A 24,638-nucleotide genomic window follows, 5' to 3' on the forward strand; every position below is an offset into this window, starting at 1 on the left:
CCAATATTCCAGTCAACAAGAGGCCTTGTGTAACAGATCATTTATGTATTTATTTTTCATTATTTTACAGTCAACTCCACATGAACCCCTCATAGAAGATCCAGACAACAGCTCCATGAGAAACACAGAGAGGAGTTGTTTAGTCCAGCTTCCCACACAGCCCTTTGTGGTTATACAGTGCCTTCAGAAATTATTCATACCCCTTGACTTATTCCACATTTTGTTGTGTTACAGCCTGAATTAAAAATGGATAAAAGTATATAATTGACATAAGTATTCACACCCCTGAGTCAATACATGTTAGAATCACCTTTGGCAGCGATTACAGCTGTGTGAGGGTTTTCGGGTAAGTCTCTGACAGCTTTAAACACCTGGATTGTACAATATTTGCACATTACTTTTTTTAATTATTCAAGCGCTGTCAAGTTGGTTGTCGATCATTACTAGTCAGCCATTATCAAGTGTTACCATAGATTCCCAAGCCGATTTAAGTCAAAACTGTAACTGGGCCACTCAGGAACAATGTCATCTTGATAAGCAACTCCAGTGTATATTTGGCCTTGTGTTTTAGGTTATTGTCCTGCTGAAAGGTGAATTTGTCTCCCAGTGTCTGTTGGAAAGCAGACTGAACCATTTTTTTTATCTAGTAATTTGCCTGTGCTTAGCTCTATTCTGTTTATTTTTACCAACAAAAAACTCCCTAGTCATTGCCAATGACAAGCACACCCTTAACATGATGCAACCACAACCACCTTGAAAATGTGAAGAGTGGTACTTAGTGATGTGTTGTGTTGGATTTGCCCCAAACATAACGCTTTGTATGAAGGACAAAGTTAATTTCTTTGCAAATATTTTTGTAGTTTTAATTTAGTGCCTTATTGCAAACAGGATACATGTTTTGGAATATTATTATCCTGTACAAGCTTCCTTATTTTCACTCTGTCATTTAGGTTACCGGTAGTATTGTTGAGTAGCTACAATGTTGTTGATCCATCCTCAGTTTTCACCTAAACAGCCATTAAACTTTGTAACTATTTAAAGTCACCATTGGCCTGAGCGGTTCCTTCATCTCTGGCAACTGAGTTAGGAAAAACGCCTGTATCTTTGTGGTGACTGGGTGTATTGATACACCATCCAAAGTGTAATAACTTCATAATTTTACCCATCTACCAATAGGTGCTGTTCTATGCAAGGCATTGGAAAACCTAATTGGTCTTTGAGGTTGAATCTGTTTGAAATTCACTGCTCGACTGAGGAACCTTACAGATAATTGTATGTGTGGGGTACAAAGATAAGGTAGTGATTAACAAATCTTGTTAAACACTATTAATTCACACAGAGTGAGCCCATGCTTATGTGACTTAAGCAAAATTCTATTCCAGAACTTATTTAGGCTTGCCAGAACAAAAGGGGTTCAATAGTTGACTCAAGACATTTCAGATTTCCATTTTTTATTAATTTGTAAACATTCTAAAGACATAATTCCACTTTGACATTATGGGGTATTGTGTGTAGGCCAGTGACACAAAATCTCAATTTAATCAATTTTAAATTCAGTGTGTAACACTTCAAGGGGTGTAAATACTTTATGAAGGCACTGTACTTCCAGCAGTCACCCATAGGACTAATGCCTCCATGTAGTGTATGCACTGTTACCGCAGACAAAGATGCTCTGATAACAGGGCCAGACTTCTAAAATCAGCTGCAGTCAGTCACTACTAGTCCCCCTTAGGAACTAACAGGCTAGACAAGGTCTATTGTAAGGTCGTGTGTGTTTCATTCATAAGAATTGAACAGACAAGTTCCGTTAACCATAATTGAAGACAAAATCCCCAATATTCCAGTCAACAAGCCTTGTGTAACAGATCATTGTAATTCTTTATTCTTCATTATTTTACAGTCAACTCCACATTAACCCATCAAAGGAGAGCCAGACAGCAGCTCCATGAGTAACACAGAGAGGAGTTGTTTAGTCCAGCTTCACACACAGCCCTCTGTGGTCCATTGGATTAAAGGAAACAAAACCACAATGGCGGCATGATATGGTAACCACCTAGAGGATTCTGGACAGAAAACCACAGCAGTCCTTATAGCCTCTGTATCAAAGCCAAAACAATTCCCAAATGGGGGAGAAATAAATCAACCTAAAAATAATATATCATCCAATCGTACAAACATAAGAAATATTAGAAAACTATACACAATTTTTTACGTGCATGACAAAATGTAGCACTACAAACTGTTTCCATCTCACGTAAATATATATAATTTCCAAGTCCTAGGATCAATTAATATGGTACTCAAAATGTATACAGCATCTTCAATTTTCAAAAATGTAACATGCCAAAAGTAAAGCGCCAGGATTCAGGAGTGATGAGTTTAAAACTAAAAGAAAAAGTAGAACGCTGAAATACTTGTAGTCACACACTAATAAAGGCTCAGCAGTTTAGTTTAGCCAGGTTGGGTTTCCTTCACCAATCAAGAGTTCATATAATTTTTTTATATAAAAAAAAAAAAGAATGTAAGGAGTCCTTAACAAACATGTTCTAGAAGCCGTTCTAAACAAAACATGTTCTAGAAGCAGTTGTAAAGGTGAGGGGAACCAGAGGAGACGAACACAAGACCAACAAAAGATCAGAATAAAGCAGCAACAGGTAAGTGTGCAAAGACTCAACAATAAGTACAACACTGCATATCTCAGTCAGAAAACACATTATACTGCAATTAATAAATCACCCCTTCCAATTAGTAGGTATTTTTCCCCCCATATAATTTCTTACATGTATATATAATATACAAAGCACAAGTTCAACTGAGCATTTTATATCAACGTCCAATAGCGTTAAGTCCAATGTAAGGTTAACCACCACCGATGAAAAAAAAAAAAAAATGTAAAAAAAGACTTCAGTAAAACAAATAAGTCATGATATCATAATAACTCATGGTGAGATGACGGGGAAAAAAAACAACTACAAAAGAACTCTGAGAGCCTGTTTTTTTTATTCACCTGGAGATTGTTACAGACAGACACCGCATCACACAACAGATACTAGTCACTGAACCTAACCGTCTGGCCCTGTACTGTGTCTGGCGGCGCTTCAATAAGGAGCACTCACACAAGCAGAACACTCCTCAACGTTACCCTAACGTTGTGTCAATCCTACCGTAACGTTGTTACAGATAAGCATAAGCCTGGCTGAACGCTATGTTGACTAATGCAGCAAGTGACATGCAGTGTTGCCCTACACAATTCATCTGCATTACTGCGGTCAGTTCGATGCAACTGGTGTTCTGATATTATTCTAAAGATAATATTGCAGCCATGGCCAAGGAGTGGAGAGAAGATAATAATAACGACCGTTTTTGACCATCAGAAAGACATTTCAACGGAATAAATAAGATTAGGAATCTCCAGGTCAACCATTGTCAATTTTATCATTGAAGAGAGACCCCAGAGAAAGATGTCCACCTGCTTTCCAACTTAAATAATAATGTCACTGGAATACACACATCATCATTATCATCTTGACACAATGTACATCCTCCAACGAAAACAGTAGGCTGTCTGTAGCCAACCGTTCTCTCAGCTCTGGTCAAACGGTACAAGAAGTTAGGAAATGAGCTGATACAGTCACTAAACCTCTTCAGGACACTAGTTGGGATAGGAGTTTTACTTGGACTATCTGGTGAAATCCAGAGAATCCTCAGTCAAATGCTTCATATCTTTTGTTTTGTTTTTGAAGACTGAAGAGGTAGTTTCACATTTAAAAAGGAGATATGGAGGGTGATTGAGACACCAGTGTCGTAATAATAATATCACAGGAAATTATAAAATAAAAAAACATTTTAGGGAGTAAGACAAAATATCAGCCAACTCTTTCTTTCCTATGCCTACCATGTTAGGAGGCTTGCCACTGCACAGACGGTATAGTCTACAATAGAAAGAAACAACCCAACGCTCCATACAGCTCCAGGAAGTCTCAAACACTAAGAATGAGCTGTCCTCAGTCAGTCTTTCAGTCAGTCAGGCTCTCTCCCTCTCGTGCTCTCTCTCTCTCTCTCTCATTCCAGATAGGGTGCCTGTGGCAGGGCAAGGCTAGCCTTGCAGGAGAGGAAGATTTGGAGAGAGAGGTAGAACAGGTGGGTCCAGTGAGAGAGGAGAGATGGGGTAGTGTCATCAGTTCAGGTCTAAACAGCCCTATGGAGACTGGACTCCCCGGGGGGGGGGGGGGTAGTAGATACTCAGAGGGGTGAAGGTCAAAGGTCAGGGTGTGGTTAGAGCTGGAAGCCCTCCATGGGCCCATCCTGCTGCTGGAAGATGAACTGGCCTTGGTTTTGGTCCACCTGTGGGGCGATGCTAGCATCCTCCTCCTCCACACCAAAGTAGTGCTCGATCAGGTCAAAAGCCTTCTGGTAGATCTCCTGATTCTCATGGCTCTGCAGGAACTCTATCTTGTCCAGACCTGTCGTGGACATTTTTACATTTAGCAGATGTTATTATCCAGAGCGACTTACAGTCAGTGCATTCAACGAAGGTAGGTACGACATCCACACAGTCATTGCAAATACAACTTTCTCAAATAAAGCAGCCATAAGCTAAAATCAGTGCTTGTAAGAAAAGCCAGCGGATACACATACGCACACAAATTAATATCAGGCCTTAGTGACTCACATGACAATACTGAGTCATAATCATTAACTAATGGTTGTTTACATTTGGCAGCATGTGTCCTTGCATCTCATTAGATAAGAACTACAGAGTACACTATTCACTTCACAGCAACATCTCTACTGCCATCTAGTGGAACAGTGTGTGCATTCCACTGGCTAAGTGACTATCCATAGCCTAATGACATTTCTCCTTCTCCCTGAAGAGAGCAATCGTTCCCTCTCCCTCCTTACGTCCGTGCATTCCTTATAAAGCAACGAGAAATGTGCAATTTCAGGGAAAAGGTGGAGAAAAATAATTGAGAATACATCTAAGGGTTGATGCCTGTCCCATTCTCTTATGGTGTGTGTGTGTAACATACCATAGGCTTCCTCTATGAGGGCACAGTAAGGATTGATGCCGGTGCCGTTCTGCTTGGCCTCCTGCTCTCCCAGTCTCAGGATGTTCTCCAGGCCGTTCAGAGACACCTGCACTATCTTACTGTCCATCACTGTCAGCAGGTCACACATGGGCTTGATGGTGTTCAAACTAACCAGGTACCTACAGGGACAGCAAGACAGACAGATGTACATTTACTCACATTTGTTAAATTTGGTTTAGCAGATATACGGTTATACAGGCCTGCTACACTGGGACAAAACTTTTGCCGAGCAAGAGACTACTCCCATTCACTTCATGAATTCTTGGTGTAAGCAGCGAGTCTCCAAAATGATGCTCCGGTTCTATTTAAGAATTTGACGCGAGTTATTACCTGATCTGCTCAGGAGTGCCCCCAGAGGTAGCGTTGGTTATAGCCCACGCTGCTTCCTTCCTGGTGCGGAACTCTGCCTTCTGAAGAATCTCTATCAGCACTGGGAAGATGTTGGCATCTATCACAGTCTGACCAAGACAGAGAGATAGAACAGTGAGATGACATATTATATAGACCCCCCCTCCCCCCAGAACTACACAGTTCAGATTATTCCACATTCAGCTCTATCATCAGTTATAAAGCAAGTAACTGCACGCTTTTCATGATCAGTAACCATAAATTGATCATGTAATTTCAGATACGTGAAGGTAGCCTCACAATATCGGCCACCATTAAGGGGATGATATAACAACCAAATAGTTAACATTATTTTAACAATCCCTTGAAAACAGCATGTAGCTGTCAATGGTTTTTCCAGAGCTGGGGGTCTCCTTGACCCCAGGAGGCAAATTGAACGCTCTGCACCTTGTGACATTTTAGCGATAATGACCTACAGAGTGTACAAAACATTATGAACACCTGCTCTTTACGTGACAGACTGACCAGGTGAAAGCTATGATCCCTTATTGATGTCACTTGTTAAAGGGGAGGAGACACATTAAAAGAAGGATTTTTAAGCCTTGAGCCCTGGATTGAACAAGACAAATGGGCAAGAGTATGGGCAAGACAAACAATGGGAAAAAGTATAGGCAAGACAAAAGATTGAAGTGCCTTTGAACAGGGTATGCTTGCAGGTGCCAGGTGCACCGGTTGGTGTCAACAACTGCAACGCTGATGGGTTTTTCATGCTGAACAGTTTCCCGTGTGTATCAAGAACGGTCCAACACCCAAAGGACATCCAACCAACTTGACAACTGTGTGACGCAATGGAGTCAACATGGGCCAACATCCCTGTGGAACGCTTTCGACACCTTGTAGCGTGCATTCCCTGACGAATTGCTACTGTTTTGAATGCAAAAGGAGGTGCAACTCAAAATTAGGAAGGTGTATAATATTCTGTACACTCAGTGTATAACTCAATGATAAAAGCCCTCAGACAACTACTTAAAAAAAAAACACTGTGCTACCATCAAGCACAGGTTCACACATACACACCTGGATCTGTGCTCTGTTCCCAGCTGTAATGTTAGACACAGTCCAGCAGGCCTCCTTCTTGATGGACTCCTTGGGACTGCTGAGCAGGTGTAATAGGCATGGCAATGCCGAGCAGTTCAGAATCACCTGGAACAATCCACACACACAGTGAAGATTACACACCAGTCCACACACACAGCTAGGACCATGTGAAGGATCAAAACTCCACACACATCAGGGTGAAGAGAGACAAAGCCATTGGGGAGGTAGCAAGAAAATAAAAACGAGTTCTACCTGAGTCTGAATGTCATCTCCTGTCACTATGTTTCCCACAGCACGCAGCGCAGGAGAGACCACCTTATAGTCACTGTGCCTGGGGAAGACCAAAAACACCAGTCAGTGTGCACCAACATCTCAATTTCTTGTGTGTGTTTGTGTGTCTAGTAGTACTTACATGAGTAGCTCCACCAGTCTGCGGCAGACCCCAGAGTCGATGACGGTCTGTATCTTGTCATTGGGTCCGTCAGACAGGTAGGAGAGGGCCCAGCAGGCATCAGCCAACACATCTGGGTCACTACTGAACAGCAGCCTGGACAGCACACTCAGACAGGGAGACACCTGGGGAGGAGGAGAGAGAGAGCAGAGACGAAGAAAAGAGCGAGGAAGACAGACGGAAAGAGGGATAATGGTGAAAGGAGAACATAAAGTTTTGCTAAGAGAATGGCTTTGAGAGAAATGAGTCAAAATCCGAGTGGTTTGTGCATTTGACAGGTGAGATCTGTTGGACTGTTAGAACTGTCCTCTGATTGGACAGTGTGGGAATAGACCCTATTACCTTGGTGAAGTCTGGAGGGGGGTTCTTCCCTCTACACAGGTTAGACAGAGCCCATACAGCATTCCTAGTTGTGGTGAGACGGTTGGATTTAGCCAGCAGCCTGCGGGGGCAGAGAACAGTTTTTATTACACCTTGTTTCTCTGACCACAATTAAACTGTTAAACCTGACTAATCGGATTATACAATGTATTAGGTAATGGTATGAAACTCTACTTCTCCTTGTTAAAACGACATGGGCCTACAGAATGATACAACCAAGTGTGCACACACATACGTACTGTTGTAAGGAGGGCAGGATGCCACAGTTGAGAACGTAGTCTCTGCACTCTGCGTTGTCCCCGGCGATGTTCCCCAGGGCCCACACGGCCTGAAATACACCAATCACTCATCACCTCTAACTCAGCAGCCATCAATATTGCCATGCTGTAACAGTGCAGCTATATTTGCATGCAGCTAGGAGCCATAGTATACAGTGCTGCAGCTAAGCTATATTTCCACACAAACATCAGCACCATATAGAGCTGGGCTTGGAGGGCCATACCATATACTGCTACAGCTATATAACCACACAGCTAGGACCATACTGGGCTGGGATTGCTTAGTATTTGGCTATGTTAAAACCCATGGAAGGGGAGTGAATAAGAGAACACTTCAGGGAGAACGGTAGAAAATCAGAATGCAGCCACAGCATTTATATTTAGGGAATGCAAACATAGCTGGTTTACTATTCAGATAGAATCTTCTTGGCAGGTCAAATCCCATGACATCTTAATCCCATTCCTGCCAGCAATCATTGTGACCCATGTGTTAATGTCCCATCCTGCTGCAACCCTGCCCCAAGGGCTTCAGCCTCCCCCCCAGGGCCTTGCCGCCCCCCCCCCCCCCGGGCTGTTCAGTCACCTGCTCCTGGACGTCCTCGTAGTCCGAGTTGAGCAGCTCGATGAAGATGGGCACGGCTCCCGTCTCGATAACCACCTTGGTGTGCAGGAAGGTCCCAGAGGCAATGTTGGTCAGGGCCCAGGCTGCCTCAAACTGTGTCACACACACATTTCACACCATGGTCACATGGGCAGCATAGTACAAGCCCTCATAGATAGATACACAGGCTGAAGAGTTCATGATTGACTGAGTGTCATAAAGAGGCAGAGGAAAGTTCACTAGCTATGTCTTTTGGCAGGGAGCAATTGCAATGCAGATGTCATGCAGACTGACTAATGCCAACAGGATGTGATATAACATTAAAGAATCTGACTTAATTTCATATATTCCAACAGCTTTCTATTAGTGTCATTTTGTGTAGTGAATACATTTTACGATTTCTAACAGACCAAACCAAGAATTCCCAGTACATCCAACTTACAGACAGAGAGACCCAGCCACCTGACCCACCTGAAGAGTGCAGTTCTCACTCCTCTTGAGAAACTCCACAAACTTATTGACGACCCCTGGGGTGAGGATGACCTCATCGATCGGGGGGTTGGGCTCTGATGAGGAGAGAGAAGAGTGCATGACAATGACATCACACTACTAGCTTAAATACATCCTGGTTCATGGCTGAAAACGTGTGACGCTGAAACATTCCAATACGGTGTGGAAGGAATAGCATCAGGTCCAACAAAGGCATTACTTACAGGCATTTGGAACGAACAATCTATCTTTGTTGTTGAGAAAACATACTATACAAGACCAAACTATGTGTCCGTCCCAAATGGAACCCTATTCCCTATATAGTGGGCCCAGGTCAAAAGTAGTGCACTAAATAGGGAATTGGGTCCCATCGGGGAAGCAGCCTAGATAATACAGGTGGCATGAGCCCTGCATTGGGGGTGTTATGAATTGAATGATTCACACAGACCTTTGGAGAGTAACTTCCTGAATTTCTGTGTGGCGATCAGCTGCTGGTCTGGATCCTCAGAGAAGATCATCTGGATCATGTCTGGAGTTATGACAGCTTCCTACACACACAAGTCAACATACATAAAGATGTGAATGACTTACAAAACCATGTACTCTGACACTATACACACACACACATATTTCAGGGCAAGCGATGTAGAGCTACACCTGACAGGTTGATCACGTAAAGTGCACTTAGGACTAACGACCTTCATCTAGTTTGAATCACAGATTGATTTGAAAACCAAAAACTTTTGTCTTGTTTGGATACTGAAAAGGAAAGACTCAAGTAACCATGTGTTTAAGAATCTTCTGTTTCCCCAACATTCTTTGTACTTATTTTATGGAGTAATGGCATTGTCTTTCAACAGGTAACTAGTCCCTCGGTGCAGAGTATGAGTAAGAAAATGGGACAATTGGAGTAATGGTCACTTACACCTGAGACTGGTGCAGTGGAGCTGATGTCAGGGTCCTGGATAGGGCATTCCAACATGGACTCATCGCCCGAGGGCACACACACATTCCTCCTCTTGAACAGCTGGGGGAAGAGGGAGAGGTAAGTGTTAGTACGACACTGACTCACTACAACACAAAGAAACCAAAAACAACTATAACAGGTCAATAAAAAAAGTACTCATATCTGGAGAAGATTTACCATTCAAAAGGCATTTACATGGTCAAATTGAATGAGATTTGGTTTGTCTCCACAGAATGGCGCGGCAGGCAGCCTAGTGGTTAGAGCGTTGGGCCAGTAACTGAAAGGTTGCTAGATCGAATCGCCGAGCTGACAAGGTAAAAATCTGTCGTTCTGCCTCTGAACAAGGCAGTTAACCCAGTGTTCCTAGGCCGTCATTGTAAATAAGAGTTTGTTCTTAACTGACTTGCCTAGTTAAATAAATAAAAATGGAGAGTAGCTGATTCAGTGGTCCAGGCATAAGAACTAGAAGCACCCTACCTGCTCTTCTCTCTTCTGTTTGCGGAGCTGGATCCCCTCCTCCTCTCTCCGCCGACGCATCTCCTGTGGGTTCAGCGCTTTGTTCTTGTAACTCTTCATTCGGTCATTCCCTGGGCTTGCCATCTCGTCTAGGGAAATAAGGATAAACATAATGTTATCCTAAACAATCAAATATACAAACTTGTGAATTCACAGCAGCCACAACCAGGCAAACTTGACTGACAAGCAAGCTAAGGTTGTTGTTAACATAGGCGCTTAATGGAAATTCAAATAAATGAAATCACTCTCGATGTGAATTTGGATTTGTTGGCCAAAAGGGGATTTGAAGACAAACCCTGCCATGCACATCGTCACACGAAAACAGCAGTTGGGGTGACAGTTTGATAGCTGATGAAGAAGACTGGTGATCAAAGAAACACAATACCAAATGTTTCTCGCTCGCTGTCATCATAATATCATCAACGTTAGATTAGTCAAGCTAAAACGAAAATAGCGTTCGATGATCTCAGCTGTTAGTAATCTTTGTGTTAGCTAGCGAGTCAAATAATGCCATTCCTGGCTAGCTAGTTAGCTAGATAAAGATGACATGCGCATCAGCCAGCTAATGAATGTTAGCTAACATTAACCACTGTCTTGCTGCAGCGTCACATTCACGTTGTTTGTTGTATTTTCTGGGGGAATCAGTCGTCTTCCAGGCTGGATATCGCCAATCGCAAGAAACCGGGTTCCTCTCTAGCTAGTAGTACAGTACGGCCTAGCAGTGGTTCCAAACCAGCGTTATTACCTTGGACCCCTGGCCTGGGGAGGGGTACCTGGCCTATCCACAGGGGGTACTTGAAAAGACTCACGAGACCTTATGCTTACTGGTAAAATGCACATGATGGGGTACTTCAGGGGTACTCCGGGCAGAACAAAATTCAGTTGGTGGTACAATAACCCAAAAAGGTTGGGAGCCACTGGCCTAGCACACAGCAACTAGTAGTAGCATGCTGGCTACCTAGCTAATAAATGATTTGTGTTAATTAAATTACATGGTGTTCAAAAACCGAACGTATTCGTATCGTTAGCAAAATAATACTTAAATCAGCTGTAAAACCAATTATAATAGGCAACGGTAGCTAAAACTGCCATTAGACCCAAACCACAGCTTTTTAAGAGATTGTTCTTGCTAATAACACAGCAAGCTAGATAGCTAGCTACATCGTTAGCTAGCTCCTTTACACCCCTCCTGTCCCCTCGTTTAGCAACCATCGTCATGCCAAGTTAACAGATAATTCGTGATAAAAAAAGAAAACAACAATACAAAGATTGACGATTGTATTGCTCTTACCCATTTAAGATGAATGATGTCAGAAACGCCTAGGTGTAGCGAGGTATTATTATTATTTCCTTCACGCAAACTCCCGAGTCCAGCTGAGAGCAATATGGCGTCTTGTATCGCTTAAAAATTTCCCAGTAACCCTCCTTGGATCAACAACCAGTGACGTCAAATCCATCAGCTCAGAGTGAAGGAGGAGAAGCCAACAGGATCAGTAAAGTCAAGTTGTTAGCTTGCATTGCTAAAATGGCATATGAATGAAAAGTGAAACAGAAACACATGTATTTTGAAAGTAGTCACATAAGTCAAGCATTTAGTACGGCACATCGTCCATATTCTTGAAATCGGTGAGTAACATGATGGTTAGATAGCTAGCAATCTTTCAGCGTTTTGAAGTCACGTTTTAGTCCATAGCCTGACATGTTGACTAGCTAGACAAATTCAGAATTAACTATGATAGTTGAGTTAGAATTTGGCTAGCTATCTTGGCTGACAAAGATGGGAATTGCGTTGTTGCATCTTGGCTGACAAAGGTGGGCATTGCGTTGTTTCGTTATTGGGTATGTTTGGTGTACATTGGATTGATATCCTTCCTGTTAAATCCTATTTATTTACTGACAATTGATGTTATCTTCGTTTATCTTCATTTCAGTGTCAGTGTGACAGCTGAGCACCAGAAACAACAAGTCATGCTGACGTGTGAGATCTGTGGCGAGGAATTGGTGTTGGAGGAGGACATGAAGACCCATCTCCTCCTGAGCCACATGGAGAATGACATGGGCTGCCCCCTCTGTTCCTGGTCCGGAGTCGCCTATGACGAACTCCACTTCCACATCAATACCACACACAAAGAGAAACAGGACCATGACGGAGGAGGAGCAGAGGGTAGAGGTGGTCACAGTCTTGTCAGGCCCAGCTCAAGTCCTACTCCCACTACCACCATAGTGGACAGTCACTGCAAACAAGCCATTGGTTTGTCTAGGTCTGAGGGTTCTGAAGAAGGAGTAGCCAATGGGAACAGGTTTGACACCATTGGAGGAGGGGTCTCACTCAGAACATCCAATAGCATACCGGAGTCTAAGGAGCGAATGACTGTATCCCCCCCTAGCTTTTAGTAGGGGGGAGTCCGGTGGAGGGCGAGCAGTGGTCATTGTTGAACCCACCTCTTCGGTGTCTATGGGCTTTCTGAGATCAGCTCAGGACTCCAGTAGGCCTAGTAGCAGACACTCTAATGCTGAGGAGTCTGTGGGAGTGGGATCCGCAGAGCACACCAAAGACAAACAGAAGCGTTTCTCCTCCCCACTTAAAGGTTTATTTTAGAGGGTGTCCGAAATGTGTTTGTTTATTCAACATGTTGTTACATCTGTCCTGGTTTGTCGTACTGACTGATATTAGTTGGTTTGTCGTACTGACTGGTATGATTTGTTGTACTGACTGATATTAGGTGGTTTGTTGTACTGACTGATTAGGTGGTTTGTTGTACTGACTGATTAGGTGGTTTGATAGCCCGTTGATGAACTGTCAATGCATCCCATTAACAATCCATGCTATCTAGTGCTCGCGGGCTCTGCCTCACTTTAATCAGTCTTCGGTTGCAACACGGTTTTGTAAACCTCATCAGTTTGTTTTTTTGTACTGAGTGATATTAGGTTTAGTTGGTTTGTTGTACCGAAGCGGAAGAGAGAGGCCCAACTCCGCTGTCTGTTTTATCAGGTGGTGTTTTTTGTTGTTTCGCCCACCAAGCAAGAGATTGTCGAATTTAGCCAACAATAAAATGGCTTATTTGCTACGTGAAGTTCATTTGTAATAGACGCTTTGTAATGCCTAAGTTGTTACGAGTGTACTGATATAAGTAGGACACATGACATCATTGTCACTTGAGAACAAACACTATCTCGGAGATGGCTATGCATATTCATGGGATGAGGCTAGCAGCATCTCTCGCCATTGAATACAGGCGGTTAACGTGAACAACCATTGTTGAATATTCAAAAAAGGATTACAATAATCCACCAATCCAAAGAAAAGATATGCAGGAGCTAGACAGTCTGCCTTGCCGCTTTGTGGAAAAGGACTCCCATCGTTAGGGCGAGGAGACGTATATTTTCAGTATATCCATAATCTTTGGTTTGAGTAGAGTAGCACTTTATTGATCCCAACTTGGGAAATAGTTTTTACTCAGCATCACTAATAAATTACAAAGACAATCACATGATAAAAATGCATTAGAAGACACCTAAGAAGGCACTTGCATGGTAATAGTTATAAAAGATGGAGACAAGTTTAAGATAAATACTATGTTCTATCTGTCACGGGTGTCGTAGGGATCGGACCAAACGCAGCGGGAACGTGTAAACTCATCTTCTTATTTTATTAAAGAAGGAAAACAAAAGAAATGCGTATACAAAAACAACAAACGACCCCAAACAGTCCCGTTAGGTGCACGAACAGGAAACTACCCACAAATCCCATAGAAAAAACACCCCTCTTAAATAGGACCTTCAATTAGAAGCAACGAGGAGCAGTTTCTTCCAATTGAAGGTCAACCCAATAAACACCACATAGAAATATACATACTAGAACTAACATAGAAATAGACTAACAAAGAACATAGCCCAACAAACCCCGAAACACTCTAAACAAACACCCCCTGCCACGCCCTGACCAAACTACAATAACAAACAACCTCTTTTACTGGTCAGGACGTGACACTATCCTACTTATGGGAAACAAGCAATAACAACATTCCTATTAAGAAGGAATCATAAATGAGTCATTTACACTCGTTGAAAAGCCTCATGGCTGTGGGTAAAAATGGCCTTCTGACCAGCTCCTTGGAGCTTCTGGGCAGGATGAACTTGCTACCTAAGCTGCTCCTGTGCGTCATTCAAGTGCTGTGTGGAGTGGGTTGAAAAACTCCTCACTTTGGATTGCATTAGTCTTGTCATCATCCTGTGTCTCATTGTTATGTACTGTGTGTCTGTTGTTGTAGAGAAGCAGTTTTCCTGTCCTATGTGTGCTCTGGTCTGCACCGACGCCTTCATCCTACAGGAACATGTTGAATTGCACTTGCTAGAAGAGAGCCCAGCTGAAGGTACAGTATCTACAGTTCAGAACATATAGAGCACACAGTTCAGCACAGAACGCACTGTGACTGTACAAACTCACGACAGTCTGAGTCTACACAGTTCAGTACAGACAGAACATGAGGCCCAATCCATTGTGTTAAGTCTCTGACTCCGACATAATCTGTATCTGTCTTTTCAGAGGCTGTCCTGGGAGCCACATCATCAATCGAGGCAGCATCATCCAGCAACAGCTCAGGTTCGTCTCATGCCTTTCTTCATAGGAACAAATATAGTTCAACCAAACAAAGGAAGAAGCCTGCCAATGGCAGATCCACAGAGGTTGAGGTTCTCTCTCTGCCCATGTCTTACTGATTAAGGTATAATATTCCCCCAAAAAGCAAAATGAACTTGCAAGAGAGGTTTTATCTCAACAAGAATAACCTGGATGAATAATGATTTAAATAAAAATGCCCCGTCGATATCCCTTTTAACCACTGAGTGTGTCCCTGACCTCGTCCCCAGGTGGGAAGAGTTATGAGTGTCCACCTGTGTTCTGTGGTGTGTGGAGACTGCTACTCCCTACAGGAACATGTGGAGCTGCATCTTGACTATGGCACAGCCACTAGTGCAGGTACGGCTTGATTTAAACAATCATATGTGATGGGAACACAGGTTTCATTGGGATTTTGTGTTTACACTTGTGGGAATTGTCCTATAGGGATAGGCCTGAATTGGAAGTGTATCTTAAGGAAGAAATATGATAAACAGATGAATAACCATGGTAGCAGTTTGGCGATTATGGGGAAATTATTAGACCAAAGGTGAAGACACAACAGTTCACAGACTGAATCCAAACATTACAGTGTTGTTTGTATATGCATTTTACATTTACTGTACTTTCGCTGCATTTGTAGATAACGAAATCTGAAAATACTCTGGATACATTCAGTAACATGATAAAAATGTTCCTGGAAAATGTGGGCATAGGTGCAACATAAGACAAAATAAATGTAAAAGTTTGAGTGAGAGGACTAACTGGTGTCTCCTAGTGGCCAACACACCTCTCCAAAGTGTGCTAAGTTCCTAAGTAATTTCAATGCACTTTTTACTCAAAGAAAAGTCTTCAACTATAAGGTGCTTTTTTTGAGCTCTCCTAGCTGTGCCGTTGAGGAACTAGAGCAAGCACACTTGTAGTTGTTTTGTTTGGAACACAGTCCTGCGTCCCCGCCATTACACAATTACTGTTTTTTACACAATCCCAAAATGATCCATTTATAAATCGCAATCTGGGTCAGATGGGCATCATTTGAAAGCCTGTTATATTGCTAACATGACTAGCTAAGTTATAAAATACAACAGTACAAGGATAGGCTTTCACAATGCAATTCAGAGAACCAGATCATAATTTTGGTGCGCATAGAAACGAGTCATGAGTGCATTCAGGTGCCTGTGCCTCTGCAAATTTTCTTCACAATTAACAAACATGGGCTCATTCTGTTCAGAGCAACCCAGGACATTACACCATGTCATCTTGTAACTGCACATCAAACATAGCGATCATAAATGTTTTATCATATGGAAATGTGAAGTGCATGTTTGGACTCACGGATGTTTGACTTGCTTGTATGACAAAGCAATATTTATTATAATCCTCAACGTCTCATCTTTCAAAATACATGGAGTACTTTTAATTTACAGCATTTCCCTCACTCAGACAACAAAACATTTGCAAAAGTTGCCCAATTAGCGGGAGGTATGGGCACAACTTCTTGTTGCGCGAGATGCTCAAGTTCAGAACTGCTGTCAGGCAAAACCCATACAGAGCTGTGAAGCGCAGAGCCAGAGCTCTGACGTCATGTATAGCATGTTACTGTATAGCCAGTGAGTTCCAATTTAGGCATTTATTAGTGCCCAAATCTTCTATTTTCTACCTGTATATGGGTGTAAAGGGTTAATGAGAAATCTATTTAGTTCCCACTTTATGCTTCCAACATGTTTTATCTCCTGCTTAGATGTAGCCATGTTATAACAATGTTATGACTTATTATACCATAAACATGTAAACACAGGGTCTCGGTAGAGATAGAGAATGGTGTAGTACCCCGTATTTGATTTGCACATGCACTTTATTGCCAGCCAGCTCCTGAAGTTGCAATATAATGATGTGTAATTTGTCCTGTGTGATCGGTTTTGAACTATGAATTTCCCTCTGGGTACTATAAAGTTTGAACCGAACGGAACTTCTACAACCTGCCGGCTCATGCCGCTGAGCTCACACATGCAGCTGTCTTCACATCCGTTTTGTGTCCACAAGGTTGATTCCCATGGTGTATTAGAGAGAGGGAATTGTGACTGACGCTGTGTGTGTTGCAGTGAGCCCCGGCTCAGACCTGAGGCTGGCCAGACGGCTGCAGGAGGAGGAGAAGCAGAGGAGGAAGGAGCAGGAGGCCAAGAGGGAGGCAGAGGAGCTCAAGAAGCTGCAGGTTCTTATAAAGCACAACCGTAATAAGCCTGGAGTAGTGGATTTGACCTTGCTGCATGATGCACAATATGACGCGTCTGTGCTTTGTATGATGACTTATGTAGGAGTGTGTGGTTTATTTGTGTTTCTGCACGTCAGCAAGCATGGTTTACAGTATATGTGTGTCTGCTTATGTATGCTGAGTGTGGTGGTGACCTCACCCTGACCCCTTGCTGTGTGTGTGTGTTTAGAGGCAGTTTGGTGTGGACGGGAGGGGGGGCTACCGCAAACAGATGGAGAGGACCATGGAGAAAGCCGTGTCTCGAGGTGTCATGGTGCCTGCTGACTTCCACAACAAGAGAGCAGAGATGATGGAGGCTCTGGCCTCAGGGGTCGACGATGGCAGGACCAGAACGCAGGGTGTGTGTGATGACATTTCTTCTCCGGATCTTGACTAACATAGCCCCCTCATTATTTACTATGTTCTCAAACTGAGTTGTTTAGATCACATCACGTTATCTGTTTATACAGCTGTCTATCTACCATCTCTCAGGAAATTAAACCATGTTTTAGAAATGTTTTTCCTACATTTTATTTAGCCTACTTTTATTTAGCCTATTTGTCATTAATAACTGTCTTCTTTCAATTGAGAAAATAAAAATGCCAGCTCCACCTTAGCCCCCCCTCTCTCTTTCTCTCTGTAAGTCGCTCTGGATAAGAGCGTCTGCTAAATGACTTAAATGTAAATGTATTGTATTCCTCTCATTCTGTCAGGTGTGCTGGGTGCTCTGTATGTTTACTACCAGAGGGAGGTCAGAGACTGTTTCCATGTGTGGCTGAGTGCTGACACAGACCACTTCTGCTCATCAGAGGGGGATAAGGGCTGGGGATGTGGCTACAGAAACTTCCAGATGCTCCTGTCCTCTCTGCAAAGAATGGAGCCCTATACTACCTGTCTCTCAGGTACACACAGACAGCGACACATATTCCAAAACATCACATTCTACAATTGTTTACCATTCTCTGAAATCCAGTAGCTGTCTGGATCGCTTAATGTTGAATGCGGCCCTCTCAAAAAGCCTTTTTACCATGTAATCTCCTAAACTAACTTTCTCTTATATCTTCTATCATGGCATCTTTTCCTTGCCCCCCTCTCCCTCCTCACCCAGAGGGGTCAGTACCCAGCATCCCCCGGGTGCAGGTGTTGATAGAGGGGGCGTGGCGGGAGGGGTTAGACCCACAGGGCGCCACCCACTTTAACCAGCGACTACAGGGCACACGGGCCTGGATAGGAGCTACGGAGATCTACGCTCTCTGCACCTCCCTCAGAGTCAGGTTAGAGCCCAGAGAGTCACACACAGAACGATAACATACAACACGTATTAGAACATAACACATTTGTGTAGCCAGCTATATTTGAATTAGATACACCTGAATGAACACTCAGACCTGAGTATACAAAATAAAAATAACTCTTTCCATGACATGGACTGACCAGGTGAAAGCTATGATCCCTTATTGATGTCACTTGTTAAATCCACTTCAATCAGTGTACAGAAGGGGAGGAGACAGGTTAAAGAAGGATTTTTCAGCCTTGAGACAGTTAAGATGTGGATTGTGTATGTGTGCCATTCAGAGGGGGAATGGGCAAGACAAAATATTGAAGTGCCTTTGAACGGGGTATGGTAGTAGGTGCCAGGCACACCGGTGTGTGCCAAGAACTGCAACGCTGCTGGGTTTTTCAACAGTTTCCTTTATGTACAGTTGAAGTCGGAATACACATACACCTTAGCCAAATACATTTAAACTCAGTTTTTCACAATTCCTGACATTTAATCCTAGTACAAATTCACTGTTTTAGGTCAGTTAGGATCACCACTTTATTTTAAGAATGTGAAATGTCAGAATAATAGTAGAGAGAATGATTTATTTCAGCTTTAATTTCTTTCATCACATTCCCAGTGGGTCAGAAGTTCACATACACTCAATTAGTATTTGGTAGCATTGCCTTTAAATTGTTTAACAAGGGTCAAACGTTTCGGGTGGCCTTCCACAAGCTTCCCACAGGCCTCCTTGCTCGCACACACTTTTTCAGTTGTGCCCACAAATTTTCTATGGGATTGAGGTCAGGGCTTTGTGATGGCCACTCCAATACCTTGACTTTGTTGTCCTTAAGCCATTTTTCCACAACTTTGGAAGTATGCTTGGGGTCAATGTCCATTTGGAAGACCCATTTGCGACCAAGCTTTAACTTCCTGACTGATGTCTTGAGATGTTGCTTCAATATATCCACATAATTTTTCTCCCTCATGATGCCATCTATTTTGTGAAGTGCACCAGTCCCTCCTGCAGCAAAGCATCCCCACAACAAGATGCTGCCACCCCGTACTTCACAGTTGGGATGGTGTTCTTTGGGCTTGCAAGCCTCCCCCTTTTTTTCCTCCAAACATAACGATGATCATTATGGCCAAACAGTTCTATTTCTGTTTCATCAGACCAGAGGACATTTCTCCCAAAAAGTACAATCTTTGTCCCCATGTGCAGTTGCAAACCGCAGTCTGGCTTTTTTATGGCGGTTTTGGAGCAGTGGCTTCTTCCTTGCTGAGCGGCCTTTCAGGTTATGTCGGTATAGGATTCGATTTAGTGTGGATATAAATACTTTTGTACCTGTTTCTTCCAGCATCTTCACAAGGTCCTTTGCTGTTGTTCTGGGATTGATTCGCACTTTTCGCGCCAAAGTACATTCATCTCTAGGAGACAGAACGTGTCTCCTTCCTGAGCGGTATGACGGCTGCGTGGTCCCATGGTGTTTATACTTGCGTACTATTGTTTTTACAGATGAACGTGGTACCTTCAGGCGTTTGGAAATTGCTCCCAAGGATGAACCAGACTTGTGGAGGTCTACAATTTTTAGAGTCCATGCCCTGGCGAATTGAGGCTGTTCTGAGGGAAAAGGGGGGGGGGCTCAATATTAGGTGTTCCTAATGTGTTTTGTATACTCTGTACACACACAGAGTCACTATAGAATGTACATGGTTTAAAATAGAGTCTGTTCTCAGTCAGTTACCTCTAACCTGTGTCCCCACAGTGCCCGTGTTCTAGACTTCCACCAGCCCACGGGCCCAGGGGACACCCACCCCCGCCTCTTTGACTGGGTGAAACAGTACTTCTCTCAGACTGCCACCAGAGGCGCCAGACTACCGCCCTGGGTGGTGCAGACCACACAGCCGCCCCTCTACCTCCAGCACCAAGGTAGTCTTAACATGGGTTTGGTGGATTGGATGGATTAGGTGATGATGGGTTACTGATATCCAATGTAGAATTTGTTTATGGCATGTGTCTATTTTATGTTTACTTGTGTGTCGTTTAGTGCTGAGCGATTAGTGCTTTTTGAGGTCGGTTGTGTTTTGGTTTGATCATTCCAAAATAATCACGGATTTCGGTTTCGATATTATTTTTTATATAACTTTTTTACATTAAATGCACTATACATTTTGTGGGTTGAATGCTGTAACAACACATACAAAAATAATACAAGTCCCATAATGGCAGTGACTGCCCATTTACTGCTTCTCACTTAACTGTCACTTATTCACATTTAATAAAATATTTCAGTTGTTGTGTATATTACAATTGTTTTATTTGATGACTTTATTATTTAATTCCAAGTCATGATCTCATCTCTATAGAGCTGCTGCCTATGCTGTCTGCCAAAATCACTATTTTAGTGGTTCTTCAAAGTACATAATACTTTAATGACTGCTGAATACCAACTATCAATCACTTAGATCATGTATTTTCAGGTAGAGATACCTCTCGAAGTAACTGCTTTCTATCTCACTCGATCACGCGTGCTCCACACAGACCGGACAAGTAGGCGGGCGCGCAATGGATTATAGTCATTGTAGTTAATTACCATGTCTGCTCCACACAGACCGGACAAGTAGGTGGGCGTGCAATGGATTATAGTCATTGTAGTTAATTACCACATTTTCTGCACTTAACTATGTCGAAAAATGACCCGGTGGAAGCTTCAACTCCCTAGTACATCACACAGTTTGGGCTTGATCTGATTTATCTCTAGAGAAACTGCACGTCGAACTCACAGAACAAAAACGAATGAAATGGAATTAAAATAATTGAATCTATGTCGGTCAATTAGTTGATTAAAAACTGAAATATAACTGAAATGTTGGTTAATCGCTCAGTACTAGTGTGTTTGAGGGAGATTTTTGTTTGTTTTGTCTGTGTGTACAGTCGTGGCCAAAAGTTTTGAGAATGACACAAGTATTGATTTTCACAAAGTCTGCTGCCTCAGTTTGTAGGATGGCAATTTGCATATACTCCAGAATGTTATGAAGAGTGATCAGATGAATTGCAATTAATTGCAAAGTCCCTCTTTGCCATGCAAATTAACTGAATCCCCCAAAAAACATTTCCACTGCATTTCAGTCCTGCCACAAAAGGACCAGCTGACATCATGTCAGTGACTCTCTCGTTAACACAGGTGTGAGTGTTGACGAGGACAAGGCTGGAGATCACTCTGTCATGCTGATTGAGTTCGAATAACAGACTGGAAGCTTCAAAAGGAGGGTGGTGCTTGGAATCATTGTTCTTCCTCTGTCAACCATGGTTACCTGCAAGGAAACACGTGCCGTCATCATTGCTTTGCACAAAAAGGGCTTCACAGGCAAGGATATTGCTGCCAGTAAGATTGCACCTAAAATCAACCATTTATCGGGTCATCAAGAACTTCAAGGAGAGCAGTTCAATTGTTGTGAAGAAGGCTTCAGGGCGCCCAAGAAAGTCCAGCAAGTGCCAGGACCGTCTCCTAAAGTTGATTCAGCTGCGGGATCGGGGCACCACCAGTACAGAGCTTGCTCAGGAATGACAGCAGGCAGGTGTGAGTGCATCTGCACGCACAGTGAGGCGAAGACTTTTGGAGGATGGCCTGGTGTCAAGAAGGACAGATAAGAAGCCACTTCTCTTCAGGAAAAACATCAGGGACAGACTGATATTCTGCAAAAGGTACAGGGATTGGACTGCTGAGGACTGGGGTAAAGTCATTTTCTCTGATGAATCCCCTTTCCGATTGTTTGGGGCATCCGGAAAAAGCTTGTCCGGAGAAGACAAGGTGAGCGCTACCATCAGTCCTGTGTCATGCCAACAGTAAAGCATCCTGAGACCATTCATGTGTGGGGTTGCTTTTCAGCCAAGGGAGTGGGCTCACTCACAATTTTGCCTAAGAACACAGCCATGAATAAAGAATGGTACCAATACATCCTCCAAGAGCAACTTCTCCCAACCATCCAGGAATAGTTTGGTGACGAACAATGTCTTTTCCAGCATGATGGAGCACCTTGCCATAAGGCAAAAGTGATAACTAAGTGGCTCGGGGAACAAAACATTCATATTTTGGGTCCATGGCCAGGAAACTCCCCAGACCTTAATCCCATTGAGAACTTGTGGTTAATCCTCAAGAGGCGGGTGGACAAACTGCATTTCATTGACACTTATGAAATGCTTGTAATTATACTTCAGTATTCCATAGTAACATCTGACAAAAATATCTAAAGACACTGAAGCAGCAAACTTTGTGGAAATTAATATTTGTGTCATTCTCAAAACTTTTGGCCACGACTATACATCTGGTGTCTACGTTATCTCTAAATCCGTGTTCACATTGGCAGTTTGAAGTGACTCAAATCCTATTTATTTGCATATCCGATTCAAATCTGTTCTGTTTCCTGCAGTCTGAACTGCCAAAAAGCACATGGAATCTGATATTTCAAGCCACATTTCAAACCACCTTCATAGGTGTTTTTAAAGTCAGATACAAATCTGATTCCCGGCCGTGTGACTTGTGTGAACGGTCAAACCAGATTTATTTGCCCTCAAGTGCTTTTTAGACTTTTTTGGCATATATTTTTGCTTGCTAGCTACTCCGTTGACAGTTTGACAAGAACATGTGGTAGTAACTTGCTTGTTAATTGTTTACAAACAAATGAGTGAATGTGCTAGAAAGCTAAACTGCTAGCTAGTTGACTGCTGTGGCTATCCAGAAGATTCCATTTGAAAGTTGGATCATCTTATTCTTTTGAGGCTTTAAGTGTTCTTACACTATGATTTTTGAACATGCAAAGTAACTGGGGAAACACCCATGGCAGGCATTGTTATTACCTTAGCTTGCTACATAACTTCTGTGTGATGGGAAGCATGAGCACCACCACCAATCAGCCTACACCACTGTGCACACACCTGTTGTTACTATGACAACTAGCATAGCCATGTCAGCAAATGAATGCTGTCTGAACACACACAAATCCGATTTGGTCACTTTTAACTTGCTGTGTGGAAAGTCAGTAGTCCAAAATGCATTTGAAAAACAAAACTGATTTGGGCATTAAGGCCTGCAGTGTGAACAAGGCTTTAGTGTGTTTCCTCCATGTCTTCTATCGACATCCTCAGGCCATAGCCGCTCTATAGTTGGAGTGGAACAGAAGAATGGCAGCCTGTGCCTGTTGCTCCTGAACCCTGGCTGTTCACCTGGAGATGTGAGGAAACTGCTGAGCCAAGATGGCTCCACTGTTAGCACAGCTGTCCGCCGCATGAGGAAGTTCACTGGCAACCTGAAACATAGGCAGTACCAGGTGGTGGCTGTAGATGGCGTGCTCTCCCCCGAGGAGAAACAGGTGAGTCCAAGTGGCTCTTAACTGCATACAGGTACAGTATTTGGTCATCTGGATGGTGTTCCGTAAGGATAAAACCCTTTGAAACGAAGTGAAATAGGGAGGTTGTACCTGAAATTCTCCAATAAGAACACAGGTTTTGACATTAAGTTGTAAAGTGTTTTGCTACGATGTGCACTGAACTGGGAATCAACTATTCGATTTTGATATTGATTTGTTTTTTTGTTTGTCAGACCCGCGTTCTCAACTCAAGAACACTGCAAGCCGAGAGGATCCCTTGATACTGGAATGCAGTTGTCGCATTCATTTTACTGTGAATGTAAATTTATAACTGCCAAAAACATTTCATGTTGAATTTTCTTTGACATTTTATTAAGGTAATAAATGATGTATTTTTAACGTTGCCTTTTTCTCTGTTCTGTTGAAATCCTCAACATATTCCTGTGTGTAGAATTGGGACCTTGTAGAAGGCGTAAGGACACACTGAGAATGGAACATGTATTCATATATTTATTGAACTACCAGAAATGACTGTAACCAAACATTATATATATTATATATATACACACACTACCATTCAAAAGTTTGGGGTCACTTAGAAATGTCCTTGTTTTTGAAAGAAAAGCAAAAAAATGTGTCCATTAAAATAACATCAAATTGATCAGAAATACAGTGTAGACATTGTTAATGTTGTAAATGACTATTGTAGCTGGAAACTGCAGATTTTTTATGGAATATCTACATAGGCGTACAGAGGCCCATTATCAGCAACCATCACTCCTGTGTTCCAATGGCACGTTGTGTTATCTAATCCAAGTTTATAATTTTAAAGGCTAATTGATCATTAGAAAACCCTTTTGCAATTATGTTAGCACAGCTGAAAACTGTTGTCCTGATTAAAGAAGCAATAAAACAGGCCTTC

At 42.7% G+C, this 24,638-nt stretch overlaps 2 protein-coding genes across 2 annotated transcripts; one reads left to right on the forward strand and one right to left on the reverse strand.

The window, feature by feature from the left end:
• Positions 1–1,859: 1,859 nt before the first annotated feature.
• Positions 1,860–11,665, reverse strand: LOC115181615 (importin subunit alpha-6). The gene is made up of 14 exons (XM_029743473.1): positions 11,511–11,665; positions 10,181–10,308; positions 9,662–9,763; positions 9,185–9,284; positions 8,719–8,813; positions 8,230–8,361; positions 7,608–7,696; positions 7,330–7,429; positions 6,949–7,112; positions 6,789–6,867; positions 6,516–6,641; positions 5,421–5,548; positions 5,031–5,209; positions 1,860–4,463 (listed from the first exon to the last, which is right to left on the reverse strand). Exons 1-14 carry the CDS (start codon positions 11,512–11,514, stop codon positions 4,276–4,278), a joined length of 1,614 nt encoding a protein of 537 aa, XP_029599333.1. The 5' UTR covers positions 11,515–11,665; the 3' UTR covers positions 1,860–4,275.
• A 2,452-nt stretch (positions 11,666–14,117) lies between these two features.
• On the forward strand, positions 14,118–24,115 carry LOC115181631 (zinc finger-containing ubiquitin peptidase 1-like). The gene is given in 11 exon segments (XM_029743474.1): positions 14,118–14,592; positions 14,766–14,822; positions 15,089–15,111; positions 15,113–15,197; positions 16,940–17,049; positions 17,279–17,447; positions 17,802–17,990; positions 18,197–18,362; positions 20,116–20,279; positions 23,496–23,719; positions 23,950–24,115. Coding segments are annotated over 11 exon segments (1,362 nt in total). The 5' UTR covers positions 14,118–14,465; the 3' UTR covers positions 23,998–24,115.
• The last annotated feature ends 523 nt before the right edge of the window (positions 24,116–24,638 follow it).

Source organism: Salmo trutta, chromosome 3, assembly GCF_901001165.1.
Source record: "Salmo trutta chromosome 3, fSalTru1.1, whole genome shotgun sequence".
Lineage (NCBI taxonomy): Eukaryota > Metazoa > Chordata > Actinopteri > Salmoniformes > Salmonidae > Salmo > Salmo trutta.

What these genes read in the sequence shown, in the direction of transcription:
- LOC115181615 (XM_029743473.1), bottom strand. An exon ending in ATCCTGCCCTCCTTACAACA is followed by an intron (nt 7,430 to 7,607) that starts GTACGTATGTGT and finishes CTGCCCCCGCAG; the next exon opens with GCTGCTGGCTAAATCCAACC. An exon ending in GGCACTCCTGAGCAGATCAG is followed by an intron (nt 5,210 to 5,420) that starts GTAATAACTCGC and finishes CTGTCCCTGTAG; the next exon opens with GTACCTGGTTAGTTTGAACA.